Genomic DNA, 22,825 nt, shown 5'->3' on the forward strand with positions numbered 1-22,825 from the left:
GGACACATCTTGAATGACCATGTGGATCATTTGTTTTCTTTCCATTCCTGCCTTTCTCTACTGGGACGTAATCGCCACGAGCGTGAGAACGTGCGTGGGTTCCGTCCGCTCTGTTCTGCGGAGAGAGCAGCGCCCGGCATGCAGTAAGCTCTGAGGATGCTGCTGAGAGAATGGAAGGAATAGGTGACTTCCCAAGATGCCGCTAGGAACGGTGCTGACAGCTCAGGTCCTTTATCTGAAGTATCCTTACATCTATCCCAGCAGTAGGAAGAACTGCTGTCCCCATTTGACAGGTGAGGAAGCCAGGCTTAGGGAGTTTGGTCTCCAGGCTGCGTTGCTAACCGGTGGCAGAGCCAGGCTGAGAGTGGGGCTCTCTGGTGCTGCTGGAGGGGCAGGTGCCTGTGGAGTCCCCTGCCACGTGTGCCCCAAGACAGCGGCAGCCTTCTCATCTGTAGCTCAAGCAGCATGATGGCCCCCACACCCCCACGGGGCTTTAGATTAAATGAAGTCACGTGTGTGCTGCAGCCAGTGCAGTGTGGCAGGGAAAGTGTGGCCCGCACATGTGAGGGGCGGGCCACCTTTGTCCTCTGTGCCCCTCCTGCCATCCTGTACAGGACTCTGCATACCTCTTGCCTGCCCTGCCCAGAGGCATGGATTTCAGGAAATAGCACGTGGACTGTTTGCAATAAGATTATTTGTCTGAAAGTGGCCGTGCCCAAGCCTGCCCACACCTGGCTGCCACCCCGTGTCCGTGGGACGTTGCTAACGAGGTAATGGGCGGGATTCTGGAAGGGGTGCCTGGTCTCTAACCCTGGCTCCTCCAGCACTCACCAGTTGGGTGAAGTAGTCAGGATTCTCCAGGGAAACAGAACCAACAGGGTGTGTGTGCAAGAGAGAGAGAAAGAGAGAGGGGGAGAATTTTAAGGAATTGAATTATGAGATTGTGGAAGTACAAGTCCAAAATCTGCGGGCTGGAGACCCAGGGAAGAGCTGATGCCACAAGTCAAGTTCAAAGGCCAGAGGAGGCCAGTCTTTCTTCTCCTAAGGCCTTCAGCTGAGTGGACATCGTGGCAGACAATTGGCTCTACTCAAAGCCTGCTGACTTAAATGTTAAACCCATCCCAAAATATTCCCACTTCTGAAACATCCAGAACAATGTTTGACCAAACAGCTGGGTGCTATGGCCCAGTCAAGTTGGCACATAAAATTAACCATCCCACTGGGTGACCCTGGAAAAGTCACTCCAGCTCTTTGGGCATAAGACTCGTTATCTGTAAGACGGGAATGACGATACCTCCACACACAGCTGTGGTGAGAACGCAATGAGATAACACACGGGCAGTGCCGTGAGTGGTGCCAGATGACACGGCCACAGGGTCAGCTGCAGAACCCTCCCGTTCCTGCCTCCTGGCACCTTCCCTCCCACCTGTGTCCTCCTCCGCCTGGGTGGCAAGAAGGGTACCCGGTCCCCCTCTGTGGTCTTCCTAAGAAGCAAAATTCCCAACAGCTTGCAGGCGAAAGACCCACGCTGGCCTCGGCTCTGCTGCTTTCTGCCTGGCAGTGCCCTTCTCCCAGGCAAGGATTTCGTATTTAGAAATCATGCATTTTTAAACAGTTGGTGCATTAATTAAGCCCTCACCCTATGCCAAGTCTGGGCTAATCCTTTTGTATGCATCATTGCACTGAATTCTCACGACCACCCTTGGAGGGGAACATGGTGATTATCCCACATTACAGATGGGGAAACTGAGGCTCCGAGAGGTTTACGACCCATGGCTAGTTCGTTTCAGATAAAGTTCCCTTCCAGTGCCGACAGTTTCAGACTTTGTGACTTTTACAAATTTTGGCAGCATGCCCCCTCGATGACACTCACAGAGAGATTTGCCCTAAAAATAGCAGCTCTTAAAATACTAATTCTCTGTAGTATTTTCACATCGACTCTGCTGTCAAACCAAGGCGCCTCCAGTCCTAGCAAAAACAGAGAGAGGAAATCCTTCCGTTGTGCCTCCCGGGGCCCTGCCGTCAGCCGTGTGTGTGTCTGTGTGTCTGTGTGTGTCTCTGTGTGTGTCTGTGTGTCTCTGTGTGTGTCTCTGTGTGTGTCTCTGTGTGTGTGTGTCTCTGTGTGTGTCTGTCTGTGTATCTGTGTGTGTGTGTCTGTGTGTCTGTGTGTGTGTGTCTGTGTGTGTCTGTGTGTCTGTGTGTGTCTGTCTGTGTGTCTCTGTGTGTGTGTCTGTCTGTGTATCTGTGTGTGTGTCTGTGTGTGTCTGTGTGTGTGTCTGTCTGTGTATCTGTGTGTGTGTGTGTCTGTGTGTGTGTCTGTGTGTCTGTGTGTGTGTGTCTGTGTGTGTGTCTGTGTGTGTCTGTGTGTGTGTCTGTGTGTGTCTCTGTGTGTGTCTCTGTGTGTGTCTGTGTGTCTCTGTGTGTGTCTGTGTGTCTGTGTGTGTGTGTCTGTGTGTCTGTGTGTGTGTCTGTCTGTGTATCTGTGTGTGTGTGTCTGTGTGTGTGTCTGTGTGTCTGTGTGTGTGTGTCTGTGTGTGTGTCTGTGTGTGTCTGTGTGTGTGTCTGTGTGTGTCTCTGTGTGTGTCTGTGTGTCTCTGTGTGTGTCTGTGTGTGTGTCTGTGTGTCTCTGTGTGTGTCTCTGTGTGTGTCTGTCTGTGTATCTGTGTGTGTGTCTGTGTGTCTGTGTGTGTGTCTGTGTGTCTGTGTGTGTGTCTGTGTGTGTCTGTGTGTGTGTCTGTCTGTGTATCTGTGTGTGTGTGTCTGTGTGTGTCTCTGTGTGTGTCTCTGTGTCTCTGTGTGTGTGTCTCTGTGTGTGTCTGTGTCTCTGTGTGTCTGTGTGTCTGTGTGTGTGTCTGTGTGTGTCTGTGTGTGTGTCTGTGTGTCTGTGTGTGTGTGTCTGTGTATCTGTGTGTGTGTCTGTGTGTGTCTGTGTGTGTGTGTCTGTGTGTGTCTGTGTGTGTGTCTCTGTGTGTGTCTGTGTGTCTCTGTGTGTGTCTCTGTGTGTGTGTGTGTGTCTCTGTGTGTGTCTGTCTGTGTATCTGTGTGTGTGTCTGTGTGTCTCTGTGTGTGTGTGTCTCTGTGTGTGTCTGTCTGTGTATCTGTGTGTGTGTCTGTGTGTGTCTGTGTGTGTGTCTGTGTGTCTGTGTGTGTGTTTCTGTGTGTGTCTGTGTGTCTGTGTGTGTGTGTCTGTGTGTGTCTGTCTGTACGTGTCTGTGTGTCTGTGTGTGTCTGTGTGTGTGTGTCTGTGTGTGTCTGCGTGTCTGTCTGTGTGTGTCTGTGTGTGTCTGTGTGCATGTGTCTGCGTGTCTGTGTGTGTCTGTGTGTGTGTGCGTGTGTGTCTGTGTGTGTGTGCGTGTGTCTGCATGTCTGTGTGTGTGTCTGTGTGCGTGTGTCTGCGTGTCTGTCTGTGCATGTCTGTGTGTGTGTCTGTGTGCGTGTGTCTGCGTGTCTGTCTGTGCGTGTCTGTCTGTGCGTGTGCACACACATGCCTGTTGGGGGTGCTGATTTCCCTCCCAGCTGCGCTGTCCCTGCCCTGCCCCCCCACGTGTGCTCACGCTGTGAGTCCGGGTGATCCCCTGCCGCAGGCGCCCGTCACACTGGTGGTGCCAGGCTCCAGGGGAGCCCGTGGGCCTCGCGGCTGCAGCGTGGTCTTTCCAGCCGGGTCCCGGGGGAATCACCACTGGAGCTGGCATGTTAATGAGGCTACACCTACATGCCGGGGGCTGCAGACTAAGAATTCCCAAAAACGCCTCCCCGAGCGAGCCCAGGGCTCCCGGCTCCCACCGTGAGGAAACTCGGGGCTCTCTCCTGCTCCACGGGCACAGCAGGCCCTCAGCCCCCAGGAGGCATGGGAATCCCACCGGGGCTGGTGGAAGACGCAGGCCCTGCCGCGACTCAGGGGCTGTGACTGCCAGGGCACTGCACGGGCAGCGAGGGCCTTGTTGCTGGAGCCGCTAGACGTGGACCAACTGTGAAAACGCGGAAGCAGCGGCGTTGGCGGAGACAGGGCAGGCCTGAGTCCGGGGCCTCGACGCTGAGTCTGACCGGTCGGCTCCGCTGTCCACGCAGCGGTTCACTAAGTGTGCTTTCGCGGCAGATGCTGTTGCAGGTCGTGGTGACGCAGCAGGTGGAGGGAAGTCCCTGCTGCTGTGGCTTTGCATCCTAATGGGCAGAGAGACAAGGAACAAGTCAGCAAGCAAAGCGTCTGCTGGGGCTGAGGGGAGAGAAGGACAAAGGCGGGGGGCTGGGTGCAGTCCTGGCAGTCCCGGGCACGCCTGGGGAGTGGGCCTTCCAGGCAGGGACAGCAAGGTGGAGGCCGTGAGGGGCCAACGTGGCCAGGCACGGCAGGGAGGGTGGGGGGCAGGCCAGCTCGTCAGTGCCCGGGAGGCCTCTGCAAGGACGTGAGTCTTACTGCACAGAGGAGGCACAAGAAGGGTGAGTGGACAGAGGGGACAGCGTGAGAGCAAAGGGCAGACACGGGGCAGCAGAGGCGGGCATGCTCTGCAGTGGAGGAAACACGATGTGCTGCGGGGGTGGATGTGGGTGTGGGTAAGAGAGGAACAAGCGGAGACACCGAGACCTTGTGGGGTGCGGAGAGAGGAGAACATCGCCGGAGAGCAGGAGTGAACGGCGAGGACAGCGTGGCGCAGGCAGCATGAGGGGCCCGAGCGGGGATCCGGAGGGAAGCCCGTTGACCGGTTGCACGTCTCCTTCTCCAGCCCTGTCGTCGGGGCAGACGGGCAGGGAGCTGAGGGTACGGGGAGCATGAGGCCCATGGGACGCTCCGGAGGGCGAGGTGGACGAGAGCCGGGGCGGGCCGAAGGGACAGCCAGGAGGCGGACGAGGGTGGTTGGATCATGGTGCCAGTGGGGCGGAGACCTGCAGGGGCAGAAAGCGGAAGGAACTATGGGTGGTTCCAGAGTGGGAAGTGTGGGAGGCCGGAAGGGCCGGTGTGGCACGGAGTGAGAGGATGTGGCAGAGACCCTTGGGGGGGGAGTCACGCACCTCAGGGCCGGTGCCCAGTCCCACGGGGCGGTGAGAGCCAAGGTCTTCTTGGTGGCCAGGAGCTAAATCCTCCCCCTGAGGCGTGGTGGGACCGTCCTACCTGTCCACAGGAGACTGCAGGGAAGGAGACCACATGACATAGGGGCCCAGTGTCCCCAGCTGGCAGGGTTTGGGTGGAAGACAGGATGGGGCACTGAGGGACAGGGGACCCTTCCCTCCTCCAGGCTGGGCCAAGGGGCAGTGGGGAAACTGTCCTCGGAGGACGACCAGGTTTGGATTAGGACAAGGGGGAGGGGGATGCCCGGCATGGGGCGGCCGACGCTGGGCATGAATTCCAGAGGGGACCACGGAAGGGCTGGGTGTCCAGCAGGGGGACGAGCCAGGCGAGGTGTGTCACAGAGCCTGTGCCCAATGTAACTGGGACAAAGGGCAGCGTGAGACCCGTCCCCTGTCCCGAGGCAGGTGGCGGTGCTGAGGCTGCGAGTGGGAGGGAGGGCGGGTTGCACTCTGCTGGGGGTTCTGGGCCCCTCACTCCTGTGAGTGTGGGTGGGTCTGTCAGAGGAGGGCGTTCGGCCAGAAGCCAGGCTTGTCCTGGGAAGTTAGTGAACATGCTTAGGTTCCAGTCTCACCTGCTAAAATAAAAATGACTCCACTCACCAGGGCCGTGTGATCAGGTGGTGTCCTGTCCCTCCTCGAAGATCTCGGGGACATTCCGTAGCACTCAGAGCGAAGGTGCACAGTTCCCGCACCCCCCTTGCTGCCCCCCCATGGGCCCGGTGCCCTCCTCACCCAGCCCACAGCCCCTGCCTCTGTCCGTCCTCCGGGACCCTTCCCAGCCATCTCTCCCACATGGCGCCTCTGTCACCCCTCTGTTCCCTCATGGAATGTATCACACAGCTCTGTCTCCGGCTGGCCACCCTCCCAGCTAGAGGGAGCTTTGCCCTGTGGGCTCCCGGGGAAGCTCCCCAAGGGTGGCCGGCTCACCGCTGTGTCCTCAGAGCCGGGACCTTGCGGGCAGAGGGCAGGCGTCCACACGTGCACCCCGAGTGCCTGGAGGGGCTCCCCCCAGGTGCAGATCCAGAGCCCGTGCAGGGTGGCGAATGGGGGCCAGAGGAAGGCGGCCATAGGAACGGGGTGGGAGAGGGAACAGTCAATTCTTGGATGTCAGAAGAGCATGTGGGGTAAGATCGACTCAGACCTGAGCCCAGCTTTGAAATGGACGTGTTTGTAATTTGACCAAGTAGTCGAACATCTCCGAGCACCTTGTCTGCAGTAAGGAGAGAGAACGCGGTGATCCTTGGGTCTCTTCCGGCTCCCAAACACCTTCTCGATGGCGCAGATAAAATCCCTGGGCAGAGAGGCTCAGGGCACTCGGGAAACTGCAGTGCAAATCCCAGCGCGGACGCTCACTCGCCAGGCCGGTCAAGGGTGACCCGTCTGAGCACTGGTCTCCGTGTCTGGGGAGCGGCCGGTTCCCGCTGGTGGCCGTGGGCCCCACTGCCCCGTCTGCGTGGATTCCAGCAGGAATCGCGTGGATAGAGTAAGGTTTGGCCTTGACATGGACTTGAACTCCTTCCAGCGTTTTCCTCAGAAAGTTGGATTAAGGATGCGGTGTCATCCGAGCGGTCACAGAAGTGGGAAGCTCACAAGCAGTGACAGTGCCTGCGGGCCTGGCCACTTAGAGCTCTCCCGGGTGACTCCTCCAGGAGGAAAACGCAGGACGGAATCATCGTGGCGATTTGCACGCTGCCAAGAGTGAGTGAAGCCAGGTGAGCGCCAGGCCACGGCCCTGGGGAAGCTGCCCTCATGGTTAACTGTGCTAGCAGAGAGTGTGGGTCCCCTGCTCGGGCCCCAAGCCAGGACCTGACCCTAAGTGGCCATGTACGGAAGCCTGGGCCTGTCCGGGACCTTGGGACTCAAATGTGGCGGGGTTCTGGCCGGCGTTCCCCAGTGCCTCGTGACGAGTTGGTGGATTTAGTAAGGCCACCAGCGGTTCTGGAGCGTCTGCTGTGTACTCGATACTGAAGCAGGGCTGAGCAATGGGTGGGCCCCGCCTCGATGGAACCAGAGCCTGCCGAGAAAGAGGCGTCCGCCAGACGGTCACGCAACACACACACCCACGTGGCCACTGCTGGGCCAGTGCAGTGGGGGAGGAGGAAGGTGCGGACGGCGACCTGGGCCACCCAGGGCCTCTCAGGACAGACACCGAGCCAAGAGCTAATGGGTGCGGCGGGGTGGACCAGGCGGAGGCCGGGGGCAGAGAGGAGCACCCAGGAATGGGGAGCTGCACCTGCCCGGACTCGAGGGCCGCGGTGCAGTCCAGGCACGTGCGGCTTGGTCAGGCGGCTCTGCCGCACCCAGAGGGTGCAAAGGAAAGGCAGCAGGTGGCGTCAGGGAAACAGGCTCAAATCGTGCTTCAGCCACTTTTTAACTGTGACCACGGGGAAGTCGCTTCGCCTCTCTAGGCTGCAGTTTCTTCATCCACAAAACAGAAGATAGTGCTGGTTCCCTAGGGCTGGCAGGTGGCTAAATGGATTTCAGTGTGGGAAGGGGCTTTGTGAACTGCAGGATTGTGCAAATGTGAGAAATGGTCTTAACCATTTTGGAGTCAGCTCCTCCATCTTCCTTTCTGCCACTTCGTGTTCCTCATAAAGTCCCTGCTAAGTGGGAGTGGATGCAGGGGGTGGGAGAAGTGACCACCACTTACTGAGCATCTACTACGTGCTAGGAAATAGGGGAGTCCTTCACACACATCACTTCATTTATCCCCATTTTACAGATGAGGAAAACTGAGACCCTCACAGTAGTAGAGCAAGGATTTGAAATATTGTTCACGTGAGAAGGGCTTTAGCACTTCACCCATCGCCGAAGGCTGCCTCGCAGTCCCTGTGGGCCAGCATCCTGCTATCCCACACACCTGTGCTGCTTTCCCTGTGTGCGGTGATCACCCTTGCCTTGAGGATCCCGCGGTCTGGTGGACCAAGCGCTGCGTCTCAGTGTGCTAAGAGCAGCTAGAAAGAAAGAAAGCAGTGGGGCGGCTCTGTGCAGGCCGTGTGGGCTGGCGGAGCCTGAGCTTCTTGGGACGATGACCCCTCATTGTGCCTGGGCTCACCCACCCAAGAAGGGATTAATTGGACCCAAGTGCATCCTTGAACATGTTTGTGAAGCTTGAAAGCTTCCAAATCTCCCTGAGATATGCTTGGGAACAATTAGCTGAATGCACTTGCTTTCGTAACCAAGTTGACATCCAGGCCACCCCGTGGAGTGACACAGCTTTTGAGCTGAATTAATCAATGTCAACCACACTGATGTGTGTTCTTTGCAGAATGAAAGAAAAATCAACAACTCTGAGCGTGGCTTAACCAAAGGCTCATTCTCTCCCGAAAAATAAAGCAAGAAGAAAATGATCTGAGTGGCAACATGAGGTTTTATGTTAGGTACGAGACCTCAGTGGACTGCGTGCATTTGAAAACTTGCTTCCCTGCCTTCAGGTTAAGTCCTGGGTCTCTGACTGGTGTATCCTGCTCAGCTGTGTACATACTCTATGACTTCAGGAGAATGTTTAACTCCCTCAGCCCTGGTTTTATTGTCCAATACAATAGGGGTACTAAGACCGTCTACCTGTGTTAGTCTGCGAGGGCTACAACACAAAATACTGCAAACTGGGTGGCTTAACCAACAGAAATTCATGCCCTCCCGGCTCTGGAGGCTGGAACCCCAGACGCAGGTGCTGGCAGGGCTGGTCCTGGAGGCCTCACGCTCTGGCTTGCAGACAGCCGCCCTCTTGCTGCCTGTCCGTAAGGTCGTCCCTCTGCAAACAGCCCCTCGTGTGTCCTGATCTCCTCTTCTTATAGGGACACCAGTTAGACTGGATTCAAGCCCACCCTGATGTCCTCATTTTTACCTTAATCACCTATTTAAAGACACTTCCTGCAAAGACAGTCACATTCTGCCACACGGGGGGCAGGACTTCAGCATATGAATCCGAGGGAAACACGATTCAGTCCGTGGCACGACCTACGCGGGCTGCGTGGTGGAATGAATAATGCTCCCTCCAAAGATGCCACACCCTAATCCTCAAAACCTGCCACTATGTCACCTCTCACGGCAAAAGGGCCTTTGCAGACACAATCGAGTTAGGGATCACGAGAGGGGAGGCCACCCTGGACGTCCTCATGAGGCAGCTCTCACAATGCAGGCAGTCGCAGCAGCTGTGACCACGGAAGCAACGTTGCCGCAGCACCAGGAAGGGGCCCAGGTCACGCCAGCTGAGCAGCCTCTAGAAGCCGAGAGGGCAAAGCGCAGGCCCCCCGTATAGCCCCCAGAAGGCAGGAAGGCAGCCCTGCTGACCTTGATTTCAGCCCCCTAAGACTCATTTTGGACTTCTGGCCTCCAGAACTGTGAGAGTGAATCTGTGTTGACTTAAGTCACCGTGTTTGTGGTAGTTGTCATGGCAGCCACAGGACACTAACAAGGGCCATCACGAAGATCACGTGAGTAACACACGCAGGGTGCCCGGACCAATCACTGGCAGAGTGTAAGCACTTGGTACGGGTCAGCTCCGCCGGCCAGACCCCCACCAGCACCGTCCAGGTGCTGCCCGCAGGTGGCAGTTTGGGCAGAGAGGCCGCATCGACAGAAGATGCAAAATTCCCCCTTTCACGTTGGCACTTCCTGCCCCATTTGTCGGGACAAAGTCCAGGTCCCGGAGCATGGAGGACCTTCCGAGCTGGCGGATAGAGTCTGCCCCTCCCCAAGGCCAGAAGTCTGAAATCGAGGTGTGGTTCCTCTGGCGGCTCTGAGGGAAGGGAAGCCCCCGGCCTCTCTCCCAGCCCCGGGGGTCCCAGGCAATCCTTGCTGCTCCGTGGCCCGTGGCTGCGTCACTCCGAACTCCGACTCTGTGCTCCCCAGGCCTTCTTCTCCGGGTGTGTTCGTCTTTTTCCTGTCCTCTTAGAAGGACACCAGCCACTGGATCGGAGGCTCACTGTACTGTAGTGCAAGCTCATGTTCACTTAGGTGCAAAACCAAGCTACCCCACTGGCAAAGTCACGGTCTGCTTGCAAGGACACCATTTGCTGGCACAAATGGACATGCTTGTCTGGCAAAGACACTATCGCTAAATAACGTCCCATTCAAAGGTACTAGGTACACGTGAATTTTGTGGACATACTCTTCAACCACTGCAGTATTCCAGGGGAGACTGCACCTGAGCTGGGTCCTAAACCCCCAGTCAGGGTGTCAGCAGGGAGAAGGGCTTGTCCTCGAGGGAGAAGACTAGGGAGAGCCTGAGGTGCCGGAGCACCGGGCATCTGCTAGGACTGGGCCGCAGGCACAGGGCCAGGCTGACGGGCCAGATCAGGAAACACCATGAGGACTCCTGACCCCGGCCATTGGGTCAGTGCCTTCTAAACACTTGTCCACAGACGGGCCTGGGCACGGGTCAACTCTGCTTCAGTCTAAATCTGTGTCCTTGTGACTCTTCTGGGTTGAAACGGCTCCCTCAGTTTCCCCTTTTGTCATCTGCATAAGATGGCCGTGCTTAGTAGTTAGCTTTAATGACCTCAGTTGTCAGATTTAAAAGTCGACAACCATGTCTCAGTGTTCACTTTTCATTTCTGAGATTATATGGGACATAGAATCCCAGAGCCTGGCACCAGCAAGCCGTTAAGGGGCTGTAGGTAGGTGAGGGGCGGGGTCAGATTTGTGCTGTGGAAAGCCACCTGAGTCACACTAAAAAAGAGAGAGAGAGGGTGTAACTTTGCATGTGGGTGTTGTAATAAATGAAGAGTATCCTGAAATCCGCGCATAACATAATTTTAAAAAATCAAATTAGATATTTGTCACAGTGTGTTCCTCAAATTATTACTGCCTACTTTAGAATTCTGGGAACCCTAGTTCTTTTTTCTTTTTTAGTTCCCAGCCACAGGCAGAGAACATTGGTCTGTGCACTCACTTGAGCCTAGGTCTTAACTCTGCTAACGTCTGACCTGTGACGATCGCAAGGGGACCGTCTGTAAATAGTTCTTGATTCATCAACGGCACAGGAGCAGCAATGCTTGCCTCTAACAGCTGTGTCAGCATCAAGTGAAGTGACCCACGAAGGGCTTCTCTCATGGCACCCGGGACCGAATCGCCACACTGCACATTGCCAAGTCCACGTAACATGTCATATCGCCCAGCACACGTGAGTGCTCCGCACGGGCCAGCTGGGGACAGTCTCAGCACTGCTGTCGACGTGGGGCACAGTGCTGGGGGCTGCGGCGCGTCCCTGGGCTGCCTCCACCGAAGGCAGGAGACGGGGCCGAGAAGGACGCCATATTTAAAGAGTGGTGTTGGGTGTGGTTTCTTCATTGTGACACAGTTTCTAGAAGAACAATCCGTGCCATTCTGGGAGAGAGGCAAACCTGAGAACCCAGTTCCTTCTCACCCTGACCCACTTGGGCTTGCTGCTGGGAGGGTGCAAAGTCCCACTCAGCTGAGGTCAGCTGCCAAGGTGAACCCCCAAATCACACCCTGACCCCGGTAAATGCCTGTGCCAGCGTTTGCCAGTGTCTGCTCTGCTGACGCAGCCTTGGTACTGAAAGGTCTCTGCTCCCCTGTTGTTAGTAGCGATCGTGTGTTCTCATAAGAACCATCTCGCCCAGTCCCCGCTGTAGCCACACGGAGAGGATACTGTCACCCAGCTTACAGCTGAGGAAACCGAGGCTCACAGAGGGCAGTGCGCTCACCTCTACACGGCCAGCGAGAGGCAGACTCGGGATTGGAACTCAGTCTCTGCCACATGCGTGCTGCCGTGTGTCAGCAGGCCACACGGCAGGGAAATGCAGGGGTCCCCAGGAGTGACAGCGACCTCCAGCAAACGGACAGCAAGAAAATGGGGACCTCGGTCCTGCAGCCACAAGAACTCAATTCTGCCAACAACCACGAGAGCTTGGGGGAGGCCCCGAGTTCAGGAGGGGACAGCAGCGTTTCCCGCCAGCCTCCCTCCCAGACGCATGGGCAGTGGGTTCCCTCCACCAGCGGTGGAAGAGCCACAGATTTTCACTTCCCAAGCCCGGCTCTTTTGCCTTCAGGTTTTAATTTTTCTTCATTGCTGTGTAAGATCGCCGGCATCGAATACTAAGACACCCCTGCCGAGGGACGCGGGCAAAGTGTCCTCCCGGCCCCCCGTGCCGGCTGCGCACGGGCTCCACCACACCAGAGCCATTTCTGCTCCGCCTGTTGAAACAGCCCAGCTGACATTCTGTGCTTGTTTTATTGGAGGGCTACGGAATAATTCGAGAGCAGGACGAGGGTTACAGCCTCGCATGCACGCTTTCCACCAGAGTGTCGTTCGCCCAGCTCTGAAATTATGGGCCTGCGCCCAGGAAACACTGTCACGGCCTCTCCCGTGCACACAGCGCTCCCAGGGCCCTCTCCAAACGCTCGAGCCCGTTTCCCGCAGGACGACGCTCTAGAACTGAGATACGATCAACGTGAAAAATAAAGCTGGAGGAAATGGTCCTGAAACCGTGAACTGCAGGCTCTGATAAGATGCTTCTCCCACAAAATGCTATTTTTATTAAATCCCAAGGGATTCTGACTCTCCGTCTCCTCCACACGGCCCTGCGGGGTCTGCCCAGACAGTGCCATGTGAGAGGCCTGCGCTCCCTCGCTCCCTTGAAAGGGGCAGTGACAGTCTCGCCGCCGTTATTTATCCCGGCACTCCTCGCGACCGGGGAGCGGCACCGAGCACTCTGCGAATGCCGTCTGGCCACACGCTCACAGCAGCAGTGGGAGCTGCCGTTGTTCCCACTTCCCAGATGAGGAAGACGAGGCTCAGAGTAAGTGGCCCAAGATACAGCTAGTGTCGCTAATTACCATGAATTGAACAACTTAAAGCAACTGGCGTTTATCTTCCCTCGCTTCCCACGGGGCAGGAGTCGAGGCACAGCAACCTGGGGCCTCTGCTTAGGGTCTCACAAAGCTGCAGCCAGGCGCCCACTGAGCTGCGTTGCTGTCTTGAACTCGGGGCCTCCCCCAAGCTCTCGTGGTTGTTGGCAGAATTGAGTTCTTGTGGCTGCAGGACTGAGGTCCCCATTTTCTTGCTTCCTGTCTGCTGGAGGTCACTGTCACTCCTGGGGACCCCTGCATTTCCCTGCCGTGTGGCCTGCTGACACACGGCAGCGCGCAGCTTGGGGTCTTGCTCTCGTCTGCTGGGACAGCGTCTTAGGTAACAGGCAGCTGTGGGACCGGCACCCGAGCAGCCCTGCCGCACGACACACCCAAACCCAGGGAGCGACGCCATCACCTTTGCAGGTTCCGTGGGCTAGAAGGACATCCCAGGTCAGGTCACTGCTCTCTCAGCCTCTTCCTCCTCATCTGCAAATGAGAGCTTGCTCCCCGGGTGGTGCAGCTGGCTCTTTCTTGCTTTCAGAGGTCAATCTAGTGTCACCTGTTCTGAGAGGCCTTCCCGACCACCTGCCAAACGCAGGTCCCCTTTTTCTAGACCCTGGTTTGCTTTCTTCAAGCTGAAAAATAAAAATAAAATCCTAAGCTCCCCAGCTGACTGAACAAATCCCTCCTTGCACCAAGGGGACTCAGAAAAACCTTAAAAACTGAAATCAGCCATGAGAGCTTGCGAGTTCATGGACACGCCTCTTTATGCCCCTCGCTTGCCGCCTGCCACGGGGCTTCTTCCCTAAGGCCACACGGAGCCGGCCTTTGGGGAGGCTTGCGCTACAGCCGGTCGCAGCCCACCTTGTGAATGCCCTTCCCTCTCGTAGTGTTGGCACAGCTGCCCAGTGTTCCTTCTGCTTCACCTTTTGATGTCAGAGGGTCAGAAACCCCACCCTCAGATCACGCTAATGCCAACATTTTTTCTACGTGTGATCTGTGAAGGGACATGAAGCTCAACTGTGCATTTGCATGTTTCTCCTTTCGGAAGTACCCATGGCTCCTTCTGTAGCTCAGTGAATATACACAGTCGGCCACCCCACTCAGCATCAGCTCCTGTCCCCTGGCAGCGCTTGCTCTTGGCTTCTGCCCAGGGCTGTGCTGCGCAGCCTGGGAGACGGCCGCCTGCAGGCTGAACCCTCTGTGAGAAAGAAAGCTCCCTTTCCAAATATGTGACCCCCCTCATTCTTCGGTTGACAAAGCACTTGTCCCAACTTGCAGTCACGCCATTTATTTGTGTGCTTTCTGGCCGGCCTGTCCTCTAGAATGCAGGCTCCATTTGGCTGGGCGGGTCTGACTTGTTCACTGCGTGACCACAGAGGGGACATCCCATAAATGGTGGAGATTCTGCTCCGGGCTAAGAGTTGGCAGAAGGAGTGTGTGTTACGTGTCAGCTATTTAACCTGCACAGCAGGGAGACAAGCAGAGACAGGGACTGCGCAGTGGTTGGAGAGCGGCTGGAGTTGGCACCCAGGCGGTCTGGCTCCCGGGCTGGACAGCCCCTTTTCTTGGAGCTGTGGGGTCTAGTGACCAAGCTGGCCACATCTGTGCCGCCGTTCTGTTCTCAAGATACGAGGTGCTATGAGAAGGGCCTTTCTGATGTGGAGCCTGAGGCTTGGACAGACAAGGGGCTTGTCCGTGGCCGTGCTGTGGTCAGTTGGACCTCAGCTACGCCTGGGATTTGCCGTCCTCCTCCGCCAGCTCTGCTTGCTCTGTGCCCACCGTATTAGCCTCCTGTGGCTGCCACAGCAAACGACCACGAAACTGGTGGCTTAAAACAGCAAAATTTATTCTCTCATACTTCTGGTCAGAAGTCCAAAATGGAAGCATAGTCAGGGCTGAGCTTCCTCTGGGGGAGGAAGTCCAGGGGAGACTCGTTCCTGGCCTGTTCCAGCTCTCGGTGGGTCCCGGCGTCCCTTGGCTGTGGCCGCATCCCTCTGCTTCCGTCTTCCCGTGGCGCCTTCTCTCCCCGCGAGCATCTCTGTGCGTCCCAGTCTCCGCCTCCTTTCTCCGATAAAGACTTGAGTCACTGGATCCAGGGCCCAGCCTAAACTCAGGATGACTTAGATCCTTAACTGATTACATCTGCAAAGGCGACATTTCCAAGTCAGTCTCATTCTGAGGTTCTGGGTGGACATGAATTTTGGGAAGACGGTGTCCAACCCAGTACACCAGACCACCCGTCCTTAGGTCTGTCACCCTCACCCCCCTGCCTGTGTCTTGGCTCTAGTTCTGTCTCAGTCTGTGGCCCTGGGCCACGGCCACCTCCTCTCTGCCCCACACCCCGCAGGGCGTCATCCCAGGCCTAGTGATGCCTCAAGGCGGCCTTAGTGAGTGCTGCTCTTCCGCCTTTCTTCACCCTCTCGAGAAGCCCTGCTGGGAGCTGCCCTGGGCGGGAACCCAGTGCTTGCTGACTTCATCCACAAACACCTGACTCCGGGGCTTCTGCCTTTTATTTCAGTTCTGTAGGGTCTCAAGGTCATCACCCCTAAGCACCTCTCTCTGCTCACAGTGGGTGTTTAGTGACCTTGGCAACAGAGGCCCCCTTACTTAATGCTTGTCAACACTCACAGATTTGAAAAGTCACAATGAAAACAAAAATTTAAATATTTAGAAGAGTGTTTCTTTCATCCTCAAACCCATAGATATTGCATTGCATTGTTACAAATAACCACGGTGTTTTCAGGTAGCATTAACATTTGACAAACTCAGGAGCAATTGCTCTTTATTTTGAAGAAAGCTATCATTAGTCTCAGTAGACGTGACATTACAAGCAAGTGAAAGCCCACGCCTTTGTAAATCTGTGTTTTTAATGCGGAGCTTCAGCACCTGAGTGTGTGCTGATAGCAAGTCAGTCGGGCTGGCGCTGGCCTTCCCGCTCCTTGCTTGCTCCGTTCTGCGCGCAGCGGTGCCGCACTGTGCTAGGTACAGGCACGCAGAGGGGAAGAAATCAAAGCCCCTGCCTTGAAAAAGCACCGCTTGGAACTGGGAGGCACTTTGCTCTGATGGTGATGTACCACAGAACTTTCCAGAAACTCCCTGGCCCAGATTTTGCTGCGTGTGGTTCACTGTGTTACCCTAAAAAGAGTCAGCAAACTTTCTCCATAAAGGGCCAGACAATAAATACTTTAGGCTGGGAGGACCACATTAGTCTTTGTTGTATGAATATATTCCTTTTTGTTTGTGTGTCTCTGTGTATGTGTTGTTTTGTTTTTCTAACCCTTTAGAGATGTAAAAGTCAGTCTCAGCTCACAGACCACACACAAACAGGCCTAGGGCTGGATTTGGCCCAGGGCTACAGTTTGCCTGTCCCTGAAATAGACAAGCTGTGCTCAGTGGCTGCCCTAACACCCCCACGGAGCCCTGCCAGGAGGGCCGGACTACCTGGCGGCCGGGCGAGGCCCCACGTGCTGGCACGGATCACGTGCTCAGTGAGCACCTGCGACCATCATAGTCGGAGTTGAGAGGCCAACAATTAAGAATGTTCAGGAAAGAAAATACGTTCAAACAACCTACCTGCCGTTCCAGGAAGGAGAAGAGGAAGAACACAGGCGCTCCATGACCACGCTAATTACTGTCCTCCTCCCTGAGCCCGCAGGCCGGGGAGCCGTGAGCACCTGGGTGTGGCCAGCATGTCCTGCGTGTGTGTTGTGGGTGTGCCCGTCCCTGGGCCAGGAATCACGTTGCCAGCTTCTCTGTTTTCTTTTACAGAGACATCAAACCAGACAACGTGCTGCTGGATGAGCATGGTAAGTGTGCATGCATCTTTTATGTGGGCTCTTGCAGCAGAAAGTTTGAGGCACTGGGAAGTTGGGGGCTCTGGGTGATTTGTGTTTTGGGGTTGACCACATCACTCCTCCTCCTCGTCAATGAACTTTGAACCAGGGCTACGTCTGGCTTCTCCAGATTTCTTTCAGCGACACGTGGATCCCTGAGTATCTTCCTGAGCTGATGTGGTAGGTTTGACCTGGGAACTAAGATGCTGCATTTCTAATGGCTCCCACGTGGTCCGCGCTGCTGGTCCACGGCCCACACTCTGAGTGGGAGGCCCCATGTCAATGGCTCTCCGACCTTGGCCTTACCAGACTCCACCTGCTTTAGCGAGCCAGGGCCTCTGTCTTTGGGGTCAGCATCTAGGGATGAGATGCCCAGCCAAGTTTAAGGACCAGGAGTCTGGGGCATAGCCCAAGAACGTTCAGTGGCCTTGACAATCAACTGCAGTTGATGCCAACAACAGCCTTGCAGCCTTAAAAACTAAATTCCTTGGTGTTGCTTCAGGGTCTTGTCCATCAAGGCCTTTTGGGGGCTGGGCTGGAGTGAGCGGGGTAGCGATTTTTCTGGGTGCTACTGAGGCACACAGGGACAAATCACCTCTTCTACACAGCTCCCTCACCCCACCCGCCCCATCCCTGTAGGCTGAGGTCATTGCTGTGTCTCACAGCCCCTCTAGAACCCTCCGTGAGCTGCCAGTGTGGCTCAGGGTGTCTTACCTCAGAGTGTGCATCCCTGTGCACAGGAGCAGTGGGTGAGACCGTCTGATCCTCTGCATCACACGCTGACACCAGGCTCAGCACTCGGGGCAGTGGTGCTGAAACCACTGTGCTCCTGGACCAGAGAGCAGCAGCTGCCGCCAGCTGCCGGGGGCCCCGGATGGGGCCGGGGCTCCAAATGGGGGCTGAAGAGGAAGCAAAACCGAGGTCCCCCTGTGTATCTAAAAGTCAAGATCCTTAGACGTGGACCTCAGCTGAGTGTCCCAGCCAGCTGCGTGTCCTTGGGCAAGGGACTGTGCCTCTGAGCCCTGGCCTTCGCAGCAGGAGCAGAGGAGTAACCAACCCACCTTGCAGGGTGGTGACGGTCTCAGGTGAGACCACAAAAGTCACCACCCATCGTAGCACCAGAACGCCAGTGCGCAGGGTTGCTAACACACCCTCTTCCCGTCCTCGTCCTCCATCAGGGCAGGACACAGTGCACCGTCAGATCGTGGGAGCAGGGGGAGTGAAGGTGGGAAGGTTCTGCGGGCTGCCCAGGACGCAGGGGCAGGATCCTCAGGGCCTGTCCGGCTCCATGGTCCACCCCCAGTTCTCACAGCCCGTGGCCACCGCTCTCCCGAGGCTGCTGCACACAAGTGGGCAGGCCGCTGGCACGCAGCCTCCTCGGGTTTCTGCCTTCCTGTGCTCTTGGATGTCTGTCCTCCTGCTCCCTTTCTGCACCCAGCTTCAGCGGCACTTCAGCCCTTGCCCTTCCCGCTTTCCTTCCAGATCCCACGCTGACCCCCTGAGCTCCCCGTCCATCACCACCCCCTCACATGGCCGGCTTGCACTGTCCCACCCTGCCTTCTGGCTTGCAGCACACTGCACGCCCCCCAGCGCCCAGCACCCAGCCTCCTCCTCCCCGAGCTCCCACTCCATCAGGCCGTCTCCACCAGGTGTCGAGGGGGAGTGTTGCATGTATGCTTTCATACCAAGAGGTAAATTGCTGAGATCCCGTCTTTTCAGGTAGTGCAGACAAGAAATTTAGGAGCAGGGAACTTTCTCACAAAAGACAAGTCTCCTATCCTAGGAGCGAAGGGACAGAGAGGCGTCTAGGCCCATGGCCTTTCTCCACCTGCTTTTGTAATATGAAAGAAGCTGATTGGTTTTCCTAGCAGAGCCTGAATCTGTGGCCACTTCACTTTTATCTCTCAGCAAATGCTCCTTGAGCACCTGCCGTGTGTCCGGTTCTGGAAATAGGATGATGAAGGCAGCACACGTGGTCTCTTGGCACTTGTGGGTCTCACGGTGTGAGGCCATTTACTTTGCGGGTTTTTATGTCGGCCATTTACTTTGCGGGTTTTTACCTGTTAACCTTACACCTTCTAATCCTTTACTATCACACGTGCACTGTCCACAGAGGGGCAGGGTGGTGTGTGCTCCTCAGTGGGTCCTGGGGCTGCGTCCGTGGGGCCAGGTACGCTGTGTGTGAACTGTCACGACACAGTGCGACAGCGCAGTGACAGCGCTGCTGTCTCTAAGGCCCCGTCCCTGATGGCATCCAGTGTTCTCTCAGAGAACAAGGCGGTTAGTTAGTTCTGTTTCCAATGAAATGCAAACATGATTAAATAAATGCGTTAATATTTTGCTCATGATGTTCAAGATTAGCTAGTTACACAAAGTCCCAGTGTCGCCCGCAGGCTTCTCTGCACGCCGGCGTCTGCTTTGCTCTCTGCCCCTTTGGGGTGGGTTTTGTTCTTGGGGTGCTTTCATTCCGCGGGGAGAGGTGGGGCTCCTGGTCAGCAGTGAAGGCAGGGGACCTGCGTGGAGACGAGACCGAGTTGAAGGAAGATGTAGCATCTTAGGAGCAGGGAAAGGACTGAGTGCGTTTGGGCCAAGGGCACCAGGCAGTGGGCACTAGAGACGGGGAGGGAGGGTTGAGTCCACTTCCTGTCCGGACACCAGAGCCGGGTCACGAAACCACATAACTTAAATGGCGTACGCGAGAAACTTCCGGTTAGCTCACAGGCCTATGGGGATGTGGGTGGGCTGGGCAGGGCAGGCCGTGCCCCTGAGGCCCAGGCGGGCTGGGGCTGGCTGGGCCCACTCGTCCGCCGACCGCCGACCCTGGCCGTGCCCGGCCGACCAGACGCCCCAGCCCTGCTCCTCGGGGCTCTTCCCCTGCGGCCCTCCTGCCCGGCCTGCTCACAGCCACGGCAGAAGCAAGAGCCTCAAGCCACACGGGGCTCTGCCCGTGCTGTGTTTGCCGCCCTCACGGCAGACAGAGCGAGGCAGGTGGCCAAACCAAGTGGTGGGGGCAGGGGCACTGCAGAGTCGCGCGGCGGCAGGGGTGGTCCAGAGGTGGGTGCAGCACTGGGGCCCGTACTGGGGCCGCCCACCGCCCACCGCAGCGCTGACCGGAGAGGGGGGAGACGGAAGGGGCGCTTGCACAGTGGGCAGGGGCGGCCAGTGTTTTCTACAGGGGAGCCCGACTCCCCACAGGTGGGCAAGGAAAGAAGCGTCCGAGACAGAAGGGAAGTGCCTGCATTTCGCCCTCGTGCCCCACTGAGGGCCCCAGATGAGGAGGAGGAAGGATGTAGTCCTCGCCCTGAACTGCCATAGGCCAGGCACTTGCCAGGTGACCAAAGGACACAGAGTCCTTGTGCTCCAGGACCTCGTGATCTGGGGAGGTGGCTCTCAGTCACAGAGGTGCATTTGGTTCACCCGACAGGACCTAGTGCTGAGCAGCAGGATATTTTACGGTTCCCAGGGGTTCCAACCACACATAAACTGGTGATGACCACCCAGTGGGTCAGTGCCAGGACAGCACAAGGGTGAGGCTGTGGGGCAGCGGAAGGTCGCTGAGGCCCAAGAGCATTGAGGGAGGGCTTCCTGGAAGAAGGGGTGACCATGGTGGATCCTGAAGAGAGAGTGAGGTCTATAGAGCGTTTGGGGCACGGCATTGCAGAGGAACATGGTCATTGCCCACAGCCTTAGGATGGGGGCCCTGGGCACCACAGACCCTTCCTGGGTCTCCAGCAGCTGGTAACAGCAGCCACACTGTCCTGGTGAATGTGTTGTCCTCGTTGCATGAACCGTATCTCATATTTTCTGTATTCTGAGGCTTTGGCCTCTGGGGCCTTGCTGAGCCGGGGGAGCTGCCATTCCCAGAGCCAGCCAATGCTAGCGCTGGTAAACAGCTCGCCCCCGGGCAGGCTTTTCACACCAACCAGCCAACCCACAGCCAGGCTGTCACGGGAAGTTCACGCTGGAGGCCATCGTCCACCTGCCCTCATCACCGCAGGTACCAGACAACTAGGGACAGCCCTGACCCCAGAGCCCACTGAAATTGTTCAGATTGGCCAGTCCTAAGCCTGCCTGCCTTGCCCACTCCTTCCCAGGGAAACTGCAATAAAAGCTCCAGCCCCATTTCCTGGCCGGCCTGGTCCTCCCCTGGGGCACGACCCGGCCCCTCCTCTCGGGAACCGTGAGTGACGAACTGTCTTTCCAATGGCAGTTGTCTTCTGATCTGTTGGCCTTACTGTACCACTATTCCAGATAGTGGTAAGATTTAAATATAAGAGATAAATTACATAAGAATTATAAGGATGTATAAAAGAATATGTAAAATCTAGGGGATAAAATGGGCTTCTGAAAACTGGAAAGTTATTAAAAATACTTAAAACTATAAAATTGACATATTGTTTGCTTTTTAAAAAACTTCTTCATGGCAAAAAGAACTATAAACAAAGTCAAAACACAAACAATAGGCTAGGAGAAAAGATTTGCAACATATGCAGCAGAGAAAAGGTGAGTGTACCTTGTAGACAGGAGCTCTGACTGAAAACTGGCCAAGGTTCCAGAGAGGGAATTCACAGGGGAGGAGGCTGATCACATGGAAACTGGGCAGACCTGTTCTCCATTCTACCACTCTCACCATGTGATCTGCAAAACACAGAATCACTAATAGCAACCAGTGCTGGCATTAAAATTGCCCGAAGTGAAACCTTGGGTTCTTCACACCAACGTAGAGATGTGTAGCCCCCATTGGAAGGGCCGGCCTTTGGGCGATCTAAACTGTGTTTGAGAAAAAGAAAAGAAATGAAAATGTTGGGGAAAAACCTGGTGCTAGTAAAGTACAGAGAAATACACACTGTCATATTCTATTTGTAGGACCATAAATCATAACCTTTTGAAACATAATATGCATACCCTTGGACCCAGCAATCCATTTATCCAATCAAAGTGAAAGTACCAATATGCAAATACATGTTCAGGAATGCTTGTTGTCATATGTTCTATAATAACAAGACAAACAATTAAGCAAACAAGACTGGAGACAACCTGAACACCCATATTAGGGAATTGTTGAATAACATGTGGTGCAGCTGTACTGCCGAACACTCTGCAACTACAGGTCCGCAGTTCTTATCTGAAACCCGTGGGGGCAGGTATGTTTTCATAATTCAGAATTTTTCAGATTTAAAAACATTTATATTAAGTAATTATATCAATAATAATATAAAATAATGGGTCTAACATCTAATATGTAATAATATTTTAAAATAATATATTCTGTATATTATATAATATCCCATAGGCGTTTGGGGGAACAAACACCTTGTAATCAAGCAGATTAATATCTCTATAGCAAAACATAAATATTCACCTTAAATGGAATAAATAAAACTTAAAAAAGAAGCTTCAGGTAAAATCTCACAACTAATGGTTACAGACACGGTGAGCATTGTAGAGGGGAAGGGCATCCCTGTAAAGCTAGCTTGGGTGAGGCAAAGACAAAATGTAACCAGAAGATGTCTGCACTTCAGTGTGTATTGCAGTATTATTCACAATGGCTAAAATGTGGAATCAGCTTAAGTGTTTATCAAGGGACAAATGGATAAAAAACATGTAGTGTATGTACACAATGGGATATTATTTTGCCACGAAAAAAAAGGAAATTTTGTCATTTGCAGAAACATGGATGGATCTGGAGGACATTATTTTAAGCGAAATAAACCAGGCACAGAAAGACAAATATTGCATTTTCACACTCATATATGGGACCTAAAAAAAATTGATTTCAAGGAGGTAGTGGATAGAACGGTGGCTACTAGAGGTTGGTAAGGGTGGTGGGAAGTGGTAATGAAGAGGTGTTGGTGAAGGGGTAATTCTGTTAAATAGAAGGAAAAAGTTCTAGTGTTCAATAGTGCAATAGGGCAACTATAGTTAACAATAATTTATTATATTTCAGAATAGCTAGAAGTTTTCAAACGTTCTCAACATAAAGCAATGATAAATGTTTCAGGTGAATCATGTTCCAAGTATCCTGATTTGACCATTATATGTTATATGCTTGTATCAAAATATAGCATGTACTCCATGAATATGTGCAATTATTATGTATCAATCAAAAA

General features: G+C 55.0%; 1 protein-coding gene across 1 annotated transcript in view; it reads left to right on the plus strand.

Annotated features, from left to right (window-relative positions):
* The window catches only part of STK32B (serine/threonine kinase 32B), a 317,848-nt gene that overhangs the window by 253,276 nt on the left and 41,747 nt on the right, over positions 1–22,825 (plus strand). The window contains exon 5 of the mRNA XM_045528351.1: positions 16,651–16,688. Within this exon, the coding sequence (XP_045384307.1) occupies positions 16,651–16,688 (38 nt within the window). The remainder of the gene's footprint in view (positions 1–16,650; positions 16,689–22,825) is intronic.

Source organism: Lemur catta, chromosome 17 (genome assembly GCF_020740605.2).
Source record: "Lemur catta isolate mLemCat1 chromosome 17, mLemCat1.pri, whole genome shotgun sequence".
Taxonomy (NCBI): Eukaryota; Metazoa; Chordata; class Mammalia; order Primates; family Lemuridae; genus Lemur; species Lemur catta.